This window comes from Leptodactylus fuscus, chromosome 1 (genome assembly GCF_031893055.1).
Source record: "Leptodactylus fuscus isolate aLepFus1 chromosome 1, aLepFus1.hap2, whole genome shotgun sequence".
NCBI classification, from domain to species: Eukaryota; Metazoa; Chordata; class Amphibia; order Anura; family Leptodactylidae; genus Leptodactylus; species Leptodactylus fuscus.
The window spans coordinates 237,935,379-237,955,372 of record NC_134265.1 but is presented as its reverse complement, the minus strand read 5'-3'; the positions used below and the strand labels follow the sequence as shown (position 1 = coordinate 237,955,372).

General features: G+C 41.8%; 1 protein-coding gene across 7 annotated transcripts in view; it reads right to left on the bottom strand.

The window, feature by feature from the left end:
- The window catches only part of ARHGAP24 (Rho GTPase activating protein 24), a 525,659-nt gene that overhangs the window by 31,804 nt on the left and 473,861 nt on the right, over window positions 1-19,994 (bottom strand). For 6 of the 7 annotated variants that reach the window (XM_075284649.1, XM_075284641.1, XM_075284682.1 and 3 more), the window contains one exon: window positions 16,103-16,225. In XM_075284649.1, coding sequence (XP_075140750.1) covers window positions 16,103-16,225 — 123 coding nt within the window. Of the gene's footprint in view, window positions 1-6,025; window positions 6,785-16,102; window positions 16,226-19,994 lie in introns of those variants that run through there. The other variant, XM_075284674.1, reaches the window with a different exon arrangement.

Here is a 19,994-nt window from a genome sequence, read left to right as displayed (position 1 = left end):
CATGGCAAGCAAATAACCATGGCGGGCATGATCAAAGTAAAAAAAATAAGCAGTGCCCTACAATCTAAATCTGATAACATTTGAGAAAATAAACCTTAGGTATAACAGTATTACACAGGGAGAACAGTAACTAAGGAATGTACTTAAAGGCTATATATTCTACAACTTTGCATCATTATTATTGTTGATTAAGATAAGATAATCTTTTAACAGTCCCACATGGGGAAATTTCAGGGTGTTACAGCAGCATGATAATACGGATACAGGATAATAAGAGTAATATACTAGAGAAGGAGACACACATAAGCTCAGAATAGCATATAGGAGAAAAAATACTAGGAATCATAGCCGCTAAAAAAAGAAAAAGGAGACTTTAGGATCATTTCGTTCTCTGTGATCCTCGCTTACCCTGATGTAGATTATACAGTCTGACCGCGGTTGAGAGGAAGAACCTCCGATAGCGCTCCTTCTCACACTTGGGGTGAAGCAGGCGGTCACTGACAGTGCTGACAAGTGCCGTCAAGGTCTCATACATGGGGTGGGAGTTATTCTCCAGCATGGAGGTCACCATGAACAGTGTCCTTCTGTCACCCACCACCTGTACTGGGTCCAAGGGGCTCCCCAGGACAGAGCTGGCCCTTCTGATCAGCCTGTCAGGTCTATTTCTGTCTATTGTGGACTAAAATGTTTTTCTTAATAGGTTCAATAAAAAATACTGTGTGTTTGGCATGTATAAGCAGTTTAATAGAAGTTGCAGAAGACTGTTTAGCAGGTAATTCTACTGACAGGTTGCCTTGTAGCCCTTCTTTCTTCTCTTCAGTCATAAGCTGATTTATGAGTGAATCAAATTTCCACAAGGGACATAGGCCTGAATGGTGAGTAGGGCCAGAGCGAAACTGCCCCTAATGGGAAAGATATTGTGCCAGTGCACCATTACAATGGGAGGAGCAATGATGTAGAGATAAAAGGGAAAGTTGGGTACCAATACAAAGAGAGCATGTATGATGACTCTGTGGTGCTTCTATTTTGGCCTGTGTGAGTGAAAAGTGGGCCTGGTGTTTATTCCACTTAGAAGCATAGTGAACATGCATCCTGGAAAGGTTGATAGAAGCAAGCAAAGTATGATTCTTATCTCTAACAAGCTGCACAAATGGTTATATGGTGGAGTCAAGCCTGTGAAGGGAGTTGGGATACTACTCTGTTGAGGGAGTATAAGCCATTACAGCGAGTTAACTCAGCAACTGCTTATCTGAATGCAACTAAGTTGGCTAATTGTGGAGGAAGGAAGTTTGCAGGCAAGAGGTCGGGGTCACAGGGCAGCATCTAGCCTTTCTGCTGCCTGAGGAGAAAAGTGATAAGGCGCCCCCACCCTGAATGAAAGCTGTCAGAATTTCATATAGCATACAGGACTAGTGAAGTGATACTGTGCTGTGTCCATATATATAAAATAACAGCAGATATTGTGAACTACACCCATCATACAGGACTAGAATAGTGATACTGTGCAGTGTCCATATACACGGCATAAGAGTGCATACAGGACTAGAGACCATCCATATATGCATAATAATAGCAGATACTGTGAACTACTTAGAATAAAAGTCAAGAAGACTGCACTGTGCAGCACCTATACAGTGGCACTGTACATTGTCTATATAAGACGCAGAAACACCTTATACTATACGTGACAAACACAACACACATGTATACGGCACACATATGCAGATCACGTATACTCACTTAGCATACAAATGCTTACCCTTCTCTACTCTCTAGATGCTAAAAATGGATTGGGTAAAATAAGGTGCTCCCCGGTATGCACTGGATCCCAGTAGGTGGCACTGCCACCTTTGACTGTTAATATGAGGCACTTCTCACAGTGCCCACACTAAACCAAGCACATTAGTACTGCATATGGCAGAGGGATAGTAAGCCTCTACTTGGACCATGCAGCAGCTGATAATGCAGAGGCTCTGGGTATGTTAGGTATTACTCTAGTATTGTACTTAAAATCTGAGGTTATCTGTTGTTCATCTGTTAATTATTATGGTATGTAAACACCATAAATTGTCAAAACACAGCTACCTCCGTAAGTAACGTACATTTTGTAAACATCATAAATGGCCGAACTTTATTGATACATTAACGTGGATACATTTTTGTCAAAGTGGAGATATGCTATAATAAGGTGGAGACATGCTAGAGTAATACCGGTGTGTTAACTGTGGGGCAGTTTGGTGGAGCACACCTAACTGCACAGCTAACACTCCTGGAGCTGAGCCAGAACCCCATACTAGATCCACACCATATTTAAACCACTCCAAACTAGGCTCAACCCTTCTTCTTCTTTCACTGGAAATATTTTAAGTCAGATCTTTTTCACCACCTTCACAGACTATAGTTCTTAGCATCTTTTAATAGGTACAGTTTCACAGACTCCAATGCTGTTGGAATTTTTCCCACCTATTTCTGATCAATCAGTGCTGTTAGTTTGGTGCCTGATGTGCTACTTTATCTCTCTACTGCCATGTGGGCAGTGCCAGCAGGAGCAGGATCACACCCCCTTTCCTTGCGTGACACCACCCACCTGACAGTACACAGCTTACATACCATATCAGGCACCAAAACTAACAGCATTTATTGCTTGGGTACGATGGCAGCTAGAGAAAAAATTCTAACTGTGCAGGAATAAGTGAATCAGTGCTGCTTAAATGATGCAAAGAGCTGGTCTTGGTGGTGACAGTGCTAAAGCTACCACTGTAAATACGGCCATATTCAGTAATGTTGAATTGTTTTGACTGTTTACATTACGGTGGAACCACTAGAGTATTACCACCCTATAATACATAGGAAATAGACATAGGAAAACTCAATTGATTTATATTATTGAGTACTGAAATGTTACTATGTAAAACCAAGATTTCAGTAAGGATTAATTGTATGGATTAATTGTATGTTTCATATGGAATATGAGGCATCACTTTCTTGATTCTTAAAATTCACTGCCTCACAAACAGGTCTTCCTGACATTTCCAAAGAATCAAACATCCTGCAGCATTAGGGCCCCTTCACACGAAGTAAACGCGCCGCGCATTGTGGCGCGTTTACGGCGCGTGTACGCCGCGTTTTTTTACGGTGCGCGATTACGCCGCGTTAACGCCGCGTAAAAAACCGCGGCGTACACGCGCCGTAAACGCGCCACAATCTGCGGCGCGTTTACTCCAGGGGGCATTCACACAGAGTAACGCTGGACGTGTATCACAGCCGTACACGCCGGCGTTACGGCAGACTGCCGAACACTTCCCATTCACTTCAATGGGAGCGCTCGTAACAGCGGCGTTTACGAGTGCTCCCATTGAAGTGAATGGGAAGTGTTCGGCAGTCTGCCGTAACGCCGGTGTGTACGGCTGTGATACACGTCCAGCGTTACTCTGTGTGAATGCCCCCTTAGAGTGATGTTGGACAATAATAGATATATTAGGTCTGCACTGGGATGTTGCTATGATGAAGCAAAAAAAAAAAATAAATGCTTGTGAACATGGCAGGCTGTATTCTGTGAAGTTTTGGGTATTACACTCAAACAGGGGTGAACCTGCCCCTTTCGCCGCCCGAGTCGAACGACAGAAAGCCGCCCCCCCCCCCCCGGAGGAGGGGGCGGAGCAGAGCGGAGAGGCGTGACTAAGTGAAGGGGCGGGGCTTAGCAGCGTTCGCAGGCAGAGAGCAGGCACGGAGAGTACCTGCTCTCTGCCTGAGCGTGAGGGGAGGCCGCTGGAGCAGCGCTGCGTCCACAGGGCCTCCCCAATCCACCACTCGGTGCTAACTTGAGTGGTGACAACTTGTCCTGGACCGGCTTAGGTAAGCAAAAATGCCACCCTCCCTGGAGCCCCGGCATAGTGCCGCCTGAAGCGGTCGCTTCAGGTCGCCTCATGGGAGGTGCGGCGCTGCACTCAAAAGAACTAATGGTACATCACTAACTCAACAGAGAAATGTAAGACATGAACAAATCCAATTTGGAGGTCACCCTGTACTAAGAGAAGCTTAAAACTACTTTCATGGATCAAAGTGGAAATGAATAACATATCTGCGAGTTACAATGGTATTCAGAGGGAAATTATATCCTTTGGTCTATTTTGTAACTGAGGAGGTAAATTGGTTGGGATTTCCAGTACAAACTGTAACATATAACATATGTATATATCTTCATGATTGGTCACAGACTCAGAAGTAATAACCATTCACGCTATCATGGTCCACAAAATACAGCCTCCTCTGCCTCCTTTACCAAAATGTTTGAGGGCTGGGGCACATGTAAATGGATGGATAGACAGATAGATAGATAGATAGATAGATAGATAGATAGATAGATAGATAGGAGATAGATAGATAGATAGATAGATAGATAGATAGGAGATAGATAGATAGATAGATAGATAGGAGATAGATAGATAGATAGATAGATAGGAGATAGATAGATAGATAGATAGATAGATAGATAGATAGATAGATAGGAGATAGATAGATAGATAGATAGATAGATAGGAGATAGATAGATAGATAGATAGATAGGAGATAGATAGATAGATAGATAGATAGATAGATAGAGTAGATAGATAGATAGATAGATGATAGATAGATAGATAGATAGATAGATAGATAGATAGATAGGAGATAGATAGATAGGAGATAGATAGATAGATAGATAGATAGATAGATAGATAGATACAGTAGATAGATAGATAGATAGATAGGAGACAGATAGATAGATAGATAGATAGATAGATAGATAGATAGATAGATAGATAATATATTGCCAAGTGACGCTGGGTTCACACCAGCGATCGGTCTCCGTACTCAGGTTTCCGTCTTGTGCCGGCAGAAGACGGAAACCTGTCAGACCGTGTCTGGCCGTGAGCGCCAGTGAGTGTTTTATGCTCTCCGCGGCAAAACCGTTTTTTAAACCAGACACAAAGTCGGACATGCAGTACTTCGATTTCGCCGCGGAGAGCATAAAATGCTCACAGGCACTCACGGCCGGACACTTTTCAAACCCATTCAAATAAATGGGTTTGAAAAATGACTGCAGGTTTCCGTCTCCTGCCCAAAACTGTATAACGGAGACCCCGGACACAGATGTGAATGAGCCCTGATACACAGAACTAGCAGGATACATACTGTATATATGTATTGTTGCATACTCCTTCAAACTATCTGATACAGTAGGATCAAAGTATAGGGGGTTAAGCAGGCTTTTACCTTATAGTAAGGCATGTATATGCATACTGTACATAAAACTACTGATAATATTAGTGAATAGACAATACATTCATTTATTGTAATAAATCACATAATGCACTTCTGTATCCCGCTTAGTAACAAGTAAAAGGAACAGCAGCTGCAGATAACCTGTAAATGGATATGTCATGGTATGAACAAGTCTTTCATTGGTATTTTAAGATTTTGAATGGAATTCCAGAATAATGTATACAGTAAAGAGCAGTAAAGAGTTCCACCTGGTGAATGGCAAACAAAAGAAGTCTCTAACAGGTTTTAGAGAGCGCTCAGAAAAACAGACTTTGTGTGATTGAGTTCAGTGCTTCCAAACAACCAGCTGACTGCTATGTGAATGCACCGACCCTGTAAAGCTGCCAACAAAGAGATTGGCAAAAGTAAATCCAAGTAATTCCACACACACACACACATACACACACACACACATACACACTCACACACATATACACACACACACACACACACTAGAGTTAGAATAAGAGAATCATTTTATAAAGATTCTATCAGATTGTCAATTGTTAGTGCCATGTCGTACCAAAAATGAGTTTGAAATTTCTTATATAACCATAATGTGGTTTTACATAGGACTGCAGTTAACCCTATTTTATAATCTTAACATTGTACTAAGCATAAACTGACAATGACGGTATTACTTCTTAAAATAATATGTTCCTGGATAAACAGGGACAGAAGCATATGAAGAGACTAATATCATTAAGAACCCATGTGTACGTACCTCTTCGGAAGCTAAAACACCTTTTGATTTTGCGGTAGGTGGTTTTGGGAATGAAAGAGCTAGTTGACAAGGAAGCAGATGAAGAGGTTGCTGCATTTCGGTCTTCCAGCATCATACAGGTGCCAGCTGACGTGGGAACTACTGATGTCCTTTACAAGTAGCATTTGGAAGAGAGCTATGAATCATTCCCCGGCCCAGAGATTTTCACTTTAATGTCATGGGCTTGCTATTGTTTGCCTCTATGTGTTTACTTCATCTTTTTTCTGTCAGTCTTGAAAGGTTACAAAAATGGTTCAGGAAAAATTACTCATCTTCAGATCACGTCTCATGGTGTCCATGAACAATCACATCACACTGTCAACCGGGACATCTGAGATGTTCATGGCAAAAGGCAGCTTTCTGGATGATGGAAATAAAAAAAAGGAACTTCTAGATGACAAAAAACGGTTTTAAAGTTTATCCACACAGAACAATTCCAAGTCTATAAATGTAGCGACCACAATTTCACTAGATTTTATGAGCGTAAATGTGCTAGTAATCCTCGTCTTGCTGAAAGAAAGGCAATGAAATGACTTCCCAGGAAAGTTTCGTGTTCTTCCAGTTAGCAGAAGAGAAGCCGTACCTTAGAATGCCCGTTGGCCAAGGTATTGATTGGTTTCTTGTGCCCCAGGCTCTGTGCATGCAGCAGGTGTACTTCTAAGCTTCAGCAAGTTGGAAGGGAGTAAACAACTATCCCAGGCAGCAGTAGCACTGAAATCCCAAGCTCTGACTTTGAGTTGACTGCAAGCAGACATCACGTGTGACAGCTTAGTGATTATTAAAGGTGCAGTCCTCCTTCGTCATTCCTTCTTCAAATAACCTCTACTGCTTTTCACTCCCGCAGATTTTTTTTTTACCAGGAAGAATTCTTACTGTTTAGATAACAAAGTATATACATGCTTTCAAGGGATAGATAAAAAAAAAATATAGAAATAAAATTCATAGAAATTTCTGTGGAAGAATAGTGGGAAAAGAAGAACATGTGCAGGTCAAGTCAGAATTGGTTGGCTTTCAGTCAAAGCCTCAGTTAAGGTTGGATATTTGTCTCCCACTCAAGTCTCTCTTGGCAAGGTCGTATGTTTCTGAGATCGTAGGCTAGGTTCAGAGATGCATAGGAGACTCTGCCGCAGATTTCGCCTAAAATTGGTGGAAAGGAAAGTCCTGCAAAGAGGACTGTTCTCTCTGCTGGTTTCAGTATAATACCAAGCAGAAACCAGGCAGACACCATCATGGTCTAAGGGGTCCATGGCTGTTCATGGGTAATCGCTGTTTAAGTGGACACGCTCTCCACCTTTCGAATCCCCATGCGGACCTGAATGGCGGAGAGTCGAACACTTGTCTGAACCTAGCATTAGGGAAAAGAGGTGGTTTCTATCAAGCTCTGGATCCAGAGTCAAGGGTATCCACATCTCTTCAAGGTGTGATAATAGGGCAGGGATCAAGGTGGATCAGGACAGCCCCTGACTGGCATAGTTTTTACTACAGGCACATAAAGATTTCTGATTATTAAGAGACAGGAGCCAAGTAATAATTCTTGTGCATCTTTCGCCAGCAGAGGAATTAAGACTTAAGTCTTAATAAGTTACCACCAGTGAGTTTTTGGTCGATACACCACAAGAGACAGTATAGGAAAGCACAACCAAACCACTGGACTGGTGAATTCGATTTTAAGGTCTGTTATATAGAACAGCATCTGAATCATTCAAGTCTCACTGTTGAAATCTGTTTGACAAGGAGCAGTTGATGGCCTCTACTGGCCTCTAATGTCTACATACACAAACAAACATTATTATTATTATTATTATTATTATTATTATTATTATTATTATGAAACCAGTAGACCATCTATTGTATATGGTGGTATTCCAACTCTCAATATGCCCTAGCCCTGCTACCCATGATGTCTTGCAGCAGCTTATTCTTTTCACCTCATTAAGAACTTCTCTATGATTGGCTGACTGTGAGATGGAGAAACAGAGAAATAGCTGTTGGCTGATCCAGTTTCCAGATGCTAGCTATCTAACTTGTATGATCAGCATTAGACTCTGTTCACATCTGCATTGTGGATTTCATTTGAATGGAAGCCATAGCACTTTATTTTATTTGTCTTCTTGATATAGCGCTAACATACTCTGCAGATGCTGTTATTACCCACTGAGTCCAGTAGGGCTCATGAGTCATTGGACAGACAACAGCGACACTACGGACATCAGTGACTTATAATGGAGTCCATCAGGGTCTACTGTCATATCTGTCATTTTGGTAGGAAAAATAGCATTGCACGCAGAACAGTTTTTCCCACAAATAATGACAGGATCTGTAAAGAAGGCCTCTGATTCGGATGTGAACAAACCTCTAGACACAAAGGAGAACGTTTCTACATATGTTTTCTGCTGATAGACATGGATGTGTCTAAAATATTAGTGAGTTGTTAATGCAATGTCTACTAAAACTAGAAATGAGACATATCACCCAAGGGTCACAAATACAATGCATTATCTTTGTGTCTTGCTATGTCAAAAGATATTTCCAACAGCTTCTACAATGTGCAGCATGCATCTTATCTGGCAGTAGGTTTTGTTGCTTACTTTTAATATATCGCCAATCTGACAACTAAAATGGCTATGGCTAGTTTATAGAGAAATTCTTCACTTTGGGTCTCCTACATTTTTGGTGTAGAATTTTATAACAAAGTACAATACATGTGAATACAATTTTCCCACTGTAGATTGTCAAATCTGTATCATGTCTATTACATCACAGATGTGCAGTGAATTTTTACTGTTCAATGAAAAAGATAAAATGTGAAACAAATTTCATGATCAAAATCCACTTTGTTGTGAATCTGTGACTGTGCCTTGGTCTGCAGTGGACTATGTGTCAATCTATAGTAGACCGTGCCTTAATGTATAGTGGACTATGTCTCAGTCTATAGTAGACTGTGCCTTGGTCTGCTGTGGACTGTGTCTTAGTCTGTAGTGAACTGTGTCTTAGTGTAAGGTGGACTGTGACTTGTTTTGTAATAGATACTACCTTGGTCTGTAGTGGAATATGTCTTGGTCTATCACAGACATTGACTTGGTCCATAGTGGACTGTGTCTTAGTCTATAACAGACTGTGTCTTGGTCTATCGTGGACTTTGATTTTGTTTGTAGTGGACTGTATCTTAGTCCTGTGACTGTGGCTTACAGACTTATAGTAGACTGTTTCTTGTTCTTTAATTGACTATGTCTTTGTTCATAAAATATACCTTAAATATAAGCATGTATCAATTTCTGTAATCTTCTATCATTGTTTTTTCTGTATATCTTTGATACTATTTAGGGCATATTTTCATCTGATCATAAGCATCTTGTTCTCCCTACGTGGCACATCAGTTTCTCTACATATTAAAGCACATTTATATCATACTCATCTCAGTATATTCTCCATGGCTTACAATGATCCATTCTTTAATAATGCATAAGGGCACTTTGCATGTAAACACCCCAGTAATGTCCTAAATGACTTTGGTGCTGGTGTTTATTCAGGTACCAGAAAAAAGGAATCATGTTCTAGATGCGAGTTTTCACCCCCAGCAAGAGCGAGCAAACATTAATTTAATCATGTAGTTAATGATTAATAGGGCTGCCAGCTCACATAGCAAACCCGATAGACCAAACACTGGTTCACTAATAAACCGCCTGGTGTCCATGAAACAGATGTAGCCATAAAGAGCACTCAACAGAAAAGAATTCAAAGAAACAGCATATGCAAGGTGCGGTATATATAGTACATGGCGATTATGGTCTATTGAAATTATTATACAAAGGACACAATGTACACTAAAAGAATAGCACTGCATTGCTAACCATTCCTTGGAGAAATAAGAAATCTAAATATGTAAACTACAGCATACATGTATTATTACCAATTATGACAGATAGATAGATAGATTAGATAGATAGATCATACCTCCCAACCTTTTAAGAACTGAAAGAGGGACAAAGTATGTGGATAGCATAGAGCGCCGCAGCAAATTTAGCCCCACCCACTTTTATGTTGACGCCGCCCACTCATTCATTTTTCATGTACCCCCACACTGTATAATCCTCCTACAGTCACCCGTAAATTATATGTCCCCCTCCATCTCTGCCCCAGTTTCATGTTGCCCCATCTCTGTCCCCAGATTCATGCCCCCCTTCATCTCTGCCCCAGATTTATGTCCCCCCATCTCTGCCCCCAGATTCATGTCCCCCCCATCTCTGCCCCCAGATTTATGTCCCCCCATCTCTGCCCCCAGATTCATGTCCCCCCATCTCTGCCCCCAGATTCATGTCCCCCCATCTCTGCCCCCAGATTCATGTCCCCCATCTCTTCCCCCAGATTCATGTCCCCCCATCTCTTACCCAAGATTCATGTCCCCCCATCTCTGCCCCCAGATTCATGTCCCCCCCATCTCTGCCCCCAGATTCATGTCCCCCCATCTCTGCCCCCAGATTCATGTCCCCCCATCTCTGCCCCCAGATTCATGTCCCCCCATCTCTGTCCCCAGTTTCATGTCCCCCCCATCTCTGTCCCCAGATTCATGTCCCCCCATCTCTGCCTCCAGATTCATGTCCCCCATCTCTTCCCCCAGATTCATGTCCCCCCATCTCTTACCCCAGATTCATGTCCCCCCATCTCTGCCCCCAGATTCATGTCCCCCCATCTCTGCCCCCAGATTCATGTCCCCATCTCTTACCCCAGATTCATGTCCCCCATCTCTTCCCCCAGATTCATGTCCCGCCATCTCTGCCCCCAGATTCATGTCCCCCCATCTCTGCCCCCAGATTCATGTCCCCCCATCTCTGCCCCCAGATTCATGTCCCCCATCTCTGCCCCCAGATTCATGTCCCCCCATCTCTGCCCCCAGATTCATGTCCCCCCATCTCTGTCCCCAGATTCATGTCCCCCCCATCTCTGTCCCCAGATTCATGTCCCCCCATCTCTGCCCCCAGATTCATGTCCCCCATCTCTGTCCCCAGATTCATGTCCCCCCCATCTCTGTCCCCAGATTCATGTCCCCCCATCTCTGCCTCCAGATTCATGTCCCCCATCTCTTCCCCCAGATTCATGTCCCCCCATCTCTTACCCCAGATTCATGTCCCCCCATCTCTGCCCCCAGATTCATGTCCCCCCATCTCTGCCCCCAGATTCATGTCCCCATCTCTTACCCCAGATTCATGTCCCCCATCTCTGCCCCCAGATTCATGTCCCGCCATCTCTGCCCCCAGATTCATGTCCCCCCATCTCTGCCCCCAGATTCATGGTGTTCCCTCCCTTCAACAAATCAAAAGGAGGAGAAGACAAATGACAGACAGACAGGGACTTTGCAAAGGAAGGAAGATCTATCAGGGCCAGAGAGATATGATATATATGAAGATGTTTCAGTGATGTGTTATTTTGGGACTAGTCTTAGTGGATTTAGCAAATGTAATGGATGAATTTATATGGAAGTACGGTATATTAAAAAATATCACCATCATAAATGATTGTAGAAAATGATCTGTATATAAGCTCACACAACGTATAAGAGAGTTCTCAACCCACAAAAGTATCTGCAATTACTTCTGTAACTTAAATAATAATCATAATAATAATTTTATTTATATAGCGTCAAAATATGCAGCAATTTACAAATCAGAGGGTAGGTGCAGATCATAGCTGGTCTAGATTTCCAATTTTCTGGCATAAATGATGATAAATCTGGTGGAGCTGATGATCCTTCCCCCAAAACGCCATTGCCATGTCTCCTTGTACGAAAGTGCCATAGGCAGCATAAAAATGGCAATGGAATGCATCCACATATTATATGTGAAGTTTCAAACTCTCCAAAATATAAACTTGTACTTCCAAATGTGATATGTTCCGTTCATTTCTGAGGAATATCCAAGAAAAGCAGAGTATGTAAGCATGCTGGGACTTGTAGTTCCACAACAGGTGGCGTGCAGAAAGCTGGCTATCCCAGCCTTATTTTCTAGGGGTTGTGCAGGACTTCGAAAACATGGCTGCTTTCTTCTTTTCAGGAAGAGCCTTCACATCCGTTGGTCACATAGCAATGCCACAGCTTTAACCCATTAAAATGATTGAACAAACAGAAGAAAAAAATGGCCAGCACTGCCAAACAATGTGAACAAGAAATGCTAGTGGTTGCAATACAAATTTAAACACAAAAAGTTGCAATGGCACTCTGCTAGCACCAAGGGCATTACTGCAAATACCTACTGTATAAGGATACATGGAAAGGAGGTTTTTGGGTTTTACATTTTAAACAAATGTTGTCAAGACAACCTCTGTTAGATAGGTCCCTACATTAAAATGACTCGCCTCTCTTAGGGCCTTGATCTTTCATGCATTAAGGACAAATGTGTATTTCAGCCATATTGTGTCATCCATACACAACAAATAGCCTCCTCTCTTCTGGAGTGTAGTTCACCCATATTATGCTCTAATAAAAATCAGACTTGGACAGATGGGTGGTGTGAATGATACAAATGGAGTTTAGCCACACTCCCCAAAAGCACAATGCAACAAACACAGAAAAACTGGTTAGCACTGCTAAAAATGTGAACAAGAAATGAAGATGCACAATGCTGTGGTTGCAATACAATTGCAAACATAACTGTTTGCAACAGCATTCTGCTAGATAAAATCCAAGAGCCTAATTTTCATGTATCCTTATTAGAGATGAGCGAGTACTGTTTGGATCAGCCGATCCGAACAGCAGGCTCCATAGAAATGAATGGATGCACCTGGTACTTCCGCTTTGATGGCGGCCGGCCGCTTAACCCCCCGCGTGCTGGCTACGTCCATTCATTTCTATGCGAGCGTGTTGTTCGGATCGGCTCATCTCTAATCCTTATATACAGTAGGTATTTGCAGTAATGCTCTCCTCTCGGTGCAGGCAGAATGTTGTTGCAACCTTTTGGATTCACATCAAAATGAATGGGACTGTGCTGCAGCATGGCCATGTGACCAAAAGACATGATGTCATTTCCTGTGAAAAAGAAAGCAGCCATGTTTTAAAATCTTTGCACAACCTCTTTAAGCGATGTTTATTTTCAATTTAAACAGCAAACTAATTTTAAAATCCTGTTGGTTGCCTGCAACTAAAAAATAATGCATTGTTTGATCTTAAAGAGAAATACAGCCACATTTGAGCCATTGAAGGGGTATTCCATCTTAGCTTTTTGTGACATCATCACAAAATCTGCAATGAATGTCCAATAGATGGGGGTTAAATCTCTGAGACTAATACCTATCTCAACAAAGAAGATCCCTCAACCCCATTTCACTGTTGCTGTGAGTCAATACGTGGACGCGCAGGCACAACTTTCTCTACTCACTTCTAAAAATATCTGAGCAAGCTTGTTTGACTATTTTCTGACTCCCATAACTGCTAGATGAAAAGTGGGCTTTTTCTAACGGCCATGCTCCTTACCCAAGAGATTCTTGACTCATGGAACCCGGGCCACTCCATTTACACTGCATGCTTTCAGTATGAGCTCGAATGCTTTTTTGCTTTCATAACTGCTAGTAGTAACAATAGTAATGAATGATGATTGGAAGCAAAAGCAATGTATACTATATGCAGAACTTTAAATAACAATAGTAAATTACATAATGCAGATATACCAATATCCACTGGCTACTGTGAAAGGTGGGTATCATGCAGACTTGTGTTTGTGAAATGTTAATGAGAAAATGCTCATATTTGGAAGCACTTGCGGTTATTATGCCACAGTCTGAAAGAGCTTTGGCAGGCAAATGGATATTCATATAGAGATCATTGATCTCTGTGGACTAATGAAGTGCTGGTGCATTTATACATTTACATAAGCTAATGGTAAAGCAGGAACAAGGGAGTTTGTCACCTGCCTGAGTGTACAATGATCAATGATCCCTATGCAAGCATCTGCATTTATCCATCCTTGTCATAAAATGACAGGCAATGGAAATGAAAACTCCCATCTGCACTGTACTGGATACTTGGAGGTAGCATTTTTTTCTGCAGTATTTGACTGCAGGCATAACATAATTCTGCATAATCCAGTGATGAAAAATGCAGAACTCACATAAGGGTCTGGGCGCTCCGTAAGAAGCATTCACTATTATAAAGGGCACATGATAGGCAGAGGAGGAAGGATGGCTATTACAGATTTTGTAAAACATTTGGACAAGGGGATGATCAAATAAGCAAAAATTAGCTGAGTCTGTTGTAGCTCCAGGGAGTACAGAAGTGGTACTTGCACTAGAAGACACCAATACTAAACAGCAGACATGGTATGAAGTGAGAAGTGATGTTTTTGAGACCATATTTTGAATAAAGAAGCTTCATCTTTGGGGGAATACGGTAAGTGCCAACAAATGTGCCTCTGCTCACAACAAGAAAAGTTACAGAATATAAGGGTACATTCACATAACCGAGGTACAAAACAACCATGAAAAATGTGCATATTTCATAACTGTCTTTTACCTAAGGCCCACCCATTTTCAAGCATATCACATACATTTGAGAGTCTTGAAAACAGACAAAAATAGGACATGACAGTCATGTGAATAGACCCAATTTATTTGGATTGAATTCAATACTGCTGTTAAAAATTAGACGTCACACAGCCATTATACACTGTCGTGTGAATGTACCTTAAATGGGATTTTTATTTTTCAAACCGTCCTTTTGGCATTTGTTGTCTTCTGTGATATGATATCATGCTGCACAAAGTAAAAGAGGGTGTCCCATCTGAAGGATCCTATCTATACTGGTAGTTTATGTAAATTGAAGACTTTTCTAAATATATTGCTTCAGAAATTCTGCTTTGTTTGCCTGCTATGAGACTTTATTCCTCCCATTGTTTACACAACGTTGCTATAACCACGGATGTGTAGGACAAGTGACGTCACTCACTCACTGCTCTTGCCAGCAGGACAATCCATTCAGCTAATTGTAGTTTGCTGATAAAGCCTGGTCTGCTATCTATGTAAATCCATAGATAATACTGAGTCCATTTTGTACAAGCATCTGCATATTATTAGATCTGTATAAGTGTTGTGAGACTTCTCTGGCCGTTTAGCAAGAGGGAAGGGGAGGAATGAGAAATACAGGAAGTGAGAAGAAAAGACTGCAGCCATACTACAGAAACACTGAGATGGGAAAACCCCTTTTAAGTCAGGTCTACTACATCTGTAGGTATACCTGGATGGCAATCAACCAAGGCCGCACACCAACCATGGCATTGGCTAGTATCCTCCTTACCAAAAGCCATCCTCCCCAATGTCCCTATATTAGCGTAATGTACTAAGGTAAGCCTCTTTTTACACTGGGCAGCAAATAATTATCTTGAACCTACTCAACTATGAAAATAACCTCTGTTTCTTTTCTGTGGCTGCAATATGTCCCTGTAGCATTATTTTTCAATAACACAATTTCCTTCTTAACTACTTTTTTAATGTACAAATATTGAAAGACCACAGTATTCAGAACAGATAGAAAAAAATATAGTATTATATTAGTGATTGTTCTCTTTAACTACTTAAACAATTGCAACTCTTGTAGATATACCTGTGCTATATAGGGTGTAGCCAGTAGATATTAGATAAAGAAGGCAGATAATCCTTTAATATATTAAAAGCACCAGGGCAACATGGTGGCTCAGTGGTTAGCACTGTAGCCTTGCAGCGCTGGAGTCCTGGGTTCAAATCCTGCCAAGGACAGCATTTGCAAGTTTGTATGTTCTCCCCGTGTTTGCTTGGATTTGCTCCCATACTCCAAAGACGCACTGATAGGGAAAAATGTACATTGTGAGCCCTATATGGGGTTCACAATCTACATAATAATAATAATAAAAAGCTCCAACAGAAGTGTACAAATAAAGATATCCAGAATACTTCTAACAAATTCATTATGAAATTCTGAAGGTTGTGGTAAAAAGTTTACTTTATAGCAATATACTATGTCTAGGTGCAATATTGATACTGCTATACATTATTTTGATCTCCATGGTATACAAAACTCACCTCCGCCAAATGGTGCCCATATCACTCTGCGGATAGACTTCACCCAGTCTTCCATGTCATTCTGCGTGCTGGCCATAAGAAGGTATGTCTCATGGTTTGCAGTCATTCGATCCCGATCTCCCCCTGCACACAGCAAAACAAAATAAAAAAATCAGTTATAAACAAAAGGTATTGGCATGTTTTTTTTTTTGTTGTTGTTGCGTTCATATTATTACTATACCCCATATACTAAAACTGTAGTGCCTATGTAGATCAAGCATAGTCCGTCACCCATTTCCATAGGTCCATTCCATAGGCCCAAAACTGCTTACCATCTTGGTCCGTTCTTAGAACAGTGCAATTATAATGCTAGGAATAGAACTTTTTAAACTATTTTATTAAATTTTTTTCAAAATGTTGACATTTTTTTTTATCTAGGAAGTACCACATTGCATTATTTTTAGAAAAAAATGAGGACTTGTCTGTGATAGCATCAGACATCATCTGAAGCTTACAAGCATGAGTACACAGTAATCCTATCCAAAGCTGCAGGAGATCAGCAAATATCCAGTCATCAGATATAAAGAGCAGTATTCCAAAACCTGTCAACCAGTAAATGAGAAGGATATCGCAGTACACTGATGCAGCTTCATCACTCCCAGGCTTATCGCTGCTGATTCAACAGTTTTTATTGGACTGTAAACAGCTGATATTTAGTGTAACACAGTGATATCAATTGGATTCAATGCTCATTTCAGATGTCAAATAGTTATGCCAATTACTGATAACTTAATAAAAGATGCTTAATACAACGCTATATACAGGTTTGTATATACCATATATGATACTTTGACCATTTCTATTACTTGCCTATCATTGATTTGAAGCAATGTATGCCATTCATATTGTTATGATTTACTCCATAAATCTCCATCCAAAAACATGAACATTCTGTAGGATTTAGCCTGATGAATATCCCAAAATAACATTTTATGATGTGATATTTATACTCTCCATAATCCTTAAAGGGTTTGTCTACCATAAATGAAAATGTATTTTGAAAACGCCTAAGCTATAAAAAAAAAATTAAAACATTTATGCCATACGGCAAAAACCATAGTGGTAAAAGATATCAAAATAGCCAAATCATTCTGCTTCCCCCAAAAAAATTTAATATATAGAGATCAAACATCAGACATTCCCCAAAATGGCATAGATAAAAACTACATCCAGTGTTGCAAAAAAAAAAAAAAAAAAAAGGACGTCTTACACATCTCTGTACAGAAATATTTAAAAACTTACAGGCGTCAGAAAACTCAACTAAAGTAAATTTTTGCATTTTTTTTTTTCTTTTTAATAAATTCTTTATTTATGAACAATTAATAAGTATGCAAAACAAAAAACAAGACCACAACAGAACAGCACCGGAGGAACCGGCCCCATAAAACAAAGTCATATATATAGACACATCCAACCGGTCAAATCAAAACAAGACAATAAAAGTCAAATATCTAAAACAGTACACCTATAGGCTAAGGGAGTGGGGGTAAAAGGGAGAGAAAAAAAAAGAAAAAAGGGAGAGGGGTGGGGGGACCAACCCAAGCTCCGTCCACTGGCTCGTCAACAGCGAAGATGAAACAACCAAACCAGTCTCTGTACGTCTGGCAGTCTAAAAGTAGAGGGGGAGATTCATGGTAGATCCAGAGAGGGAGGTACAAAGGGTGAAGCAGAAAGAGAGCCGAAAAGCATGAGAGAGAGATCTGACAGACCTGGTCAACCACCGTAGGAACACCCACGCAAAGGTCACGAATCCTGGCACACTCCCAGAAAGTATGCAAAAGAGTACCCTCCCTCGGACCACCGCACCAACAAAGAGGAGAGGAGGACGGGAAGATCCTACACTATGAAGCCGGAGCTCGATACCACCGCACAAAGATTTTGCAACCCGCCTCCTGGGGCTTACTGGGAATAGAGAGTTTATGAGCGAATTAGAGAGATCTGGCACATTGCAAGTCCGTGAAAGAAAGGTTCAAGTCCGATTCCCACTATATCAGGAAAAAGGGGCAGTGATCCGAAGGAGGGTAGACCAGGAAACAGGCAGATCAGGGAGGAACGTTCCTCCATAATATTGAGACTGTTGACAGCAATGGAAGCAAAATGAAAGGTGACAGTGGGTGGGTTCTGGGGCCTAAAAAAAAAAAAAGGGGGGGGGGGAGGGGAAGAGGAGAGGTAAAGAACAGACAAGGGTTGGGGAAAGGGAAATTCCAAGCAGGCAACAGAGACAAATAAGCAAATCTACCCCAAGCTAGTCCAGAATGGACAAAAAAAAAACAGTGGGAAAATGCCCACTAACGTGGGTCTCGGAGGCACACCACAGTATGCCCCCAGAGAGCTGCCAAACCTAACCGGGGAAGGGGGGGGAGGTGAGGCAGGACAACAATAGAGTGCTACCCATCCCTCAGGCAGCAAAACTGAGTGCCCACTCTGTAAAAGGCAAATAATAACAATATAGTGGGGAGTCAGAGCCCGGGATCAGCAAGACACCCGGGGGCCCTTGCACAAACCAAGTGGACCACACCACGGCCAGCAAGCCAAAATGAGAGAGTACAACACTAAAACCACTCTCTACCACCACCACAGAGCAGAAGAAGAGGGGAGAAGAACAAAGGGGCAGCCCGCCGCAGTGCGCTCCAAACCAGGGATGGAGAGGAAGGGGGGGAGGCATACACTATCAGGGGGCACCGCAGGCCAAAGGCCGTAACGGCCACCGACAGGGCAGAACGCTTAAAATACAAGTCATAACAAAAAGTACAGAGCAGATCAAATATAAGACACGAAAAAAAAACATCAGAAGTCTCTTGAAAGAGCATCTACCACCGAGTATCCCAGACTATGGAGGAGCCCCGCAGGAATCAACTGCCCGGCGCTGCCGGCGGGATGAAGAGGAAGGAGGAGGGCGATCAGCAGGCAGTGCCGCCTGTAGCGGAAAGTCCAGCCAATCCGGAAGATGCAGATCAGGCAGATGAAGAAATTGCGCCAGGGTAATAGCCTGGTCAGGGGAATGTAGGTTGAACACAGCGCCGTTACGGCGGACTTGGAGATGGAAGGGATGGCCCCATCTGTAGGAGGCTCCAGAGTCCAGGATCAGCTTTAGGACCGGTTTTAGGAGATGTCACATAGCCAGAGTGTGACGAGAAACGTCTGGGAGGAGATGCACCAAAGAATCCAAGAAAGAGACTGGGCCATGACGCCAGGCAGCCTGCAGAATGTCCTCCTTCTCACAGTAAAAGTGCACTCTGCAGAGGATTTTTTGCATTTTTCAAAGGTTTGCATGTTTGTAAAATTATTTAAACATAACAAAAGCTACATAAATGTGGTATCACTATGATGATGTCAACCCAAAGAATATAAGGCATATATAAGGATGTCTTTTTTACTGCATAGTAAAAGCCATCAAATTGAAACCCCAGATACACTATTTATACATGGTTGACAATTATATCAATAGATTCCCTGCTTAATAGTAACCTCTTAGCTTTATTATGCCTACATATTATTTCCATTACTGTGAACTTCATAATTCTACATGACTAAAAATACTACTAAAAAAAGGCAAGTTACCTCAAAGCCCCACTTGACTTATAATGGGGGCATCGATTTCCTTTATGGTATCTTTTTTGTCCACCCCCCTGAAAGAGTTACAACTAAAAACTTTAATATGTATCCAAAAAGATAGGACAGATCCGGGTACCTCCACACTCTCCCAGGATCTGCCCTGAACTGAACAGCCTGCTGCCTCTTATGGGTGAAGAACCTAGCTATCACACTTGTGCGGAGGCCTACTCCCCAGCAGCACTGCACCACATATTCACCAGACATGAGTGAGGAACCTGGGGGAGACATAGCGTGACTC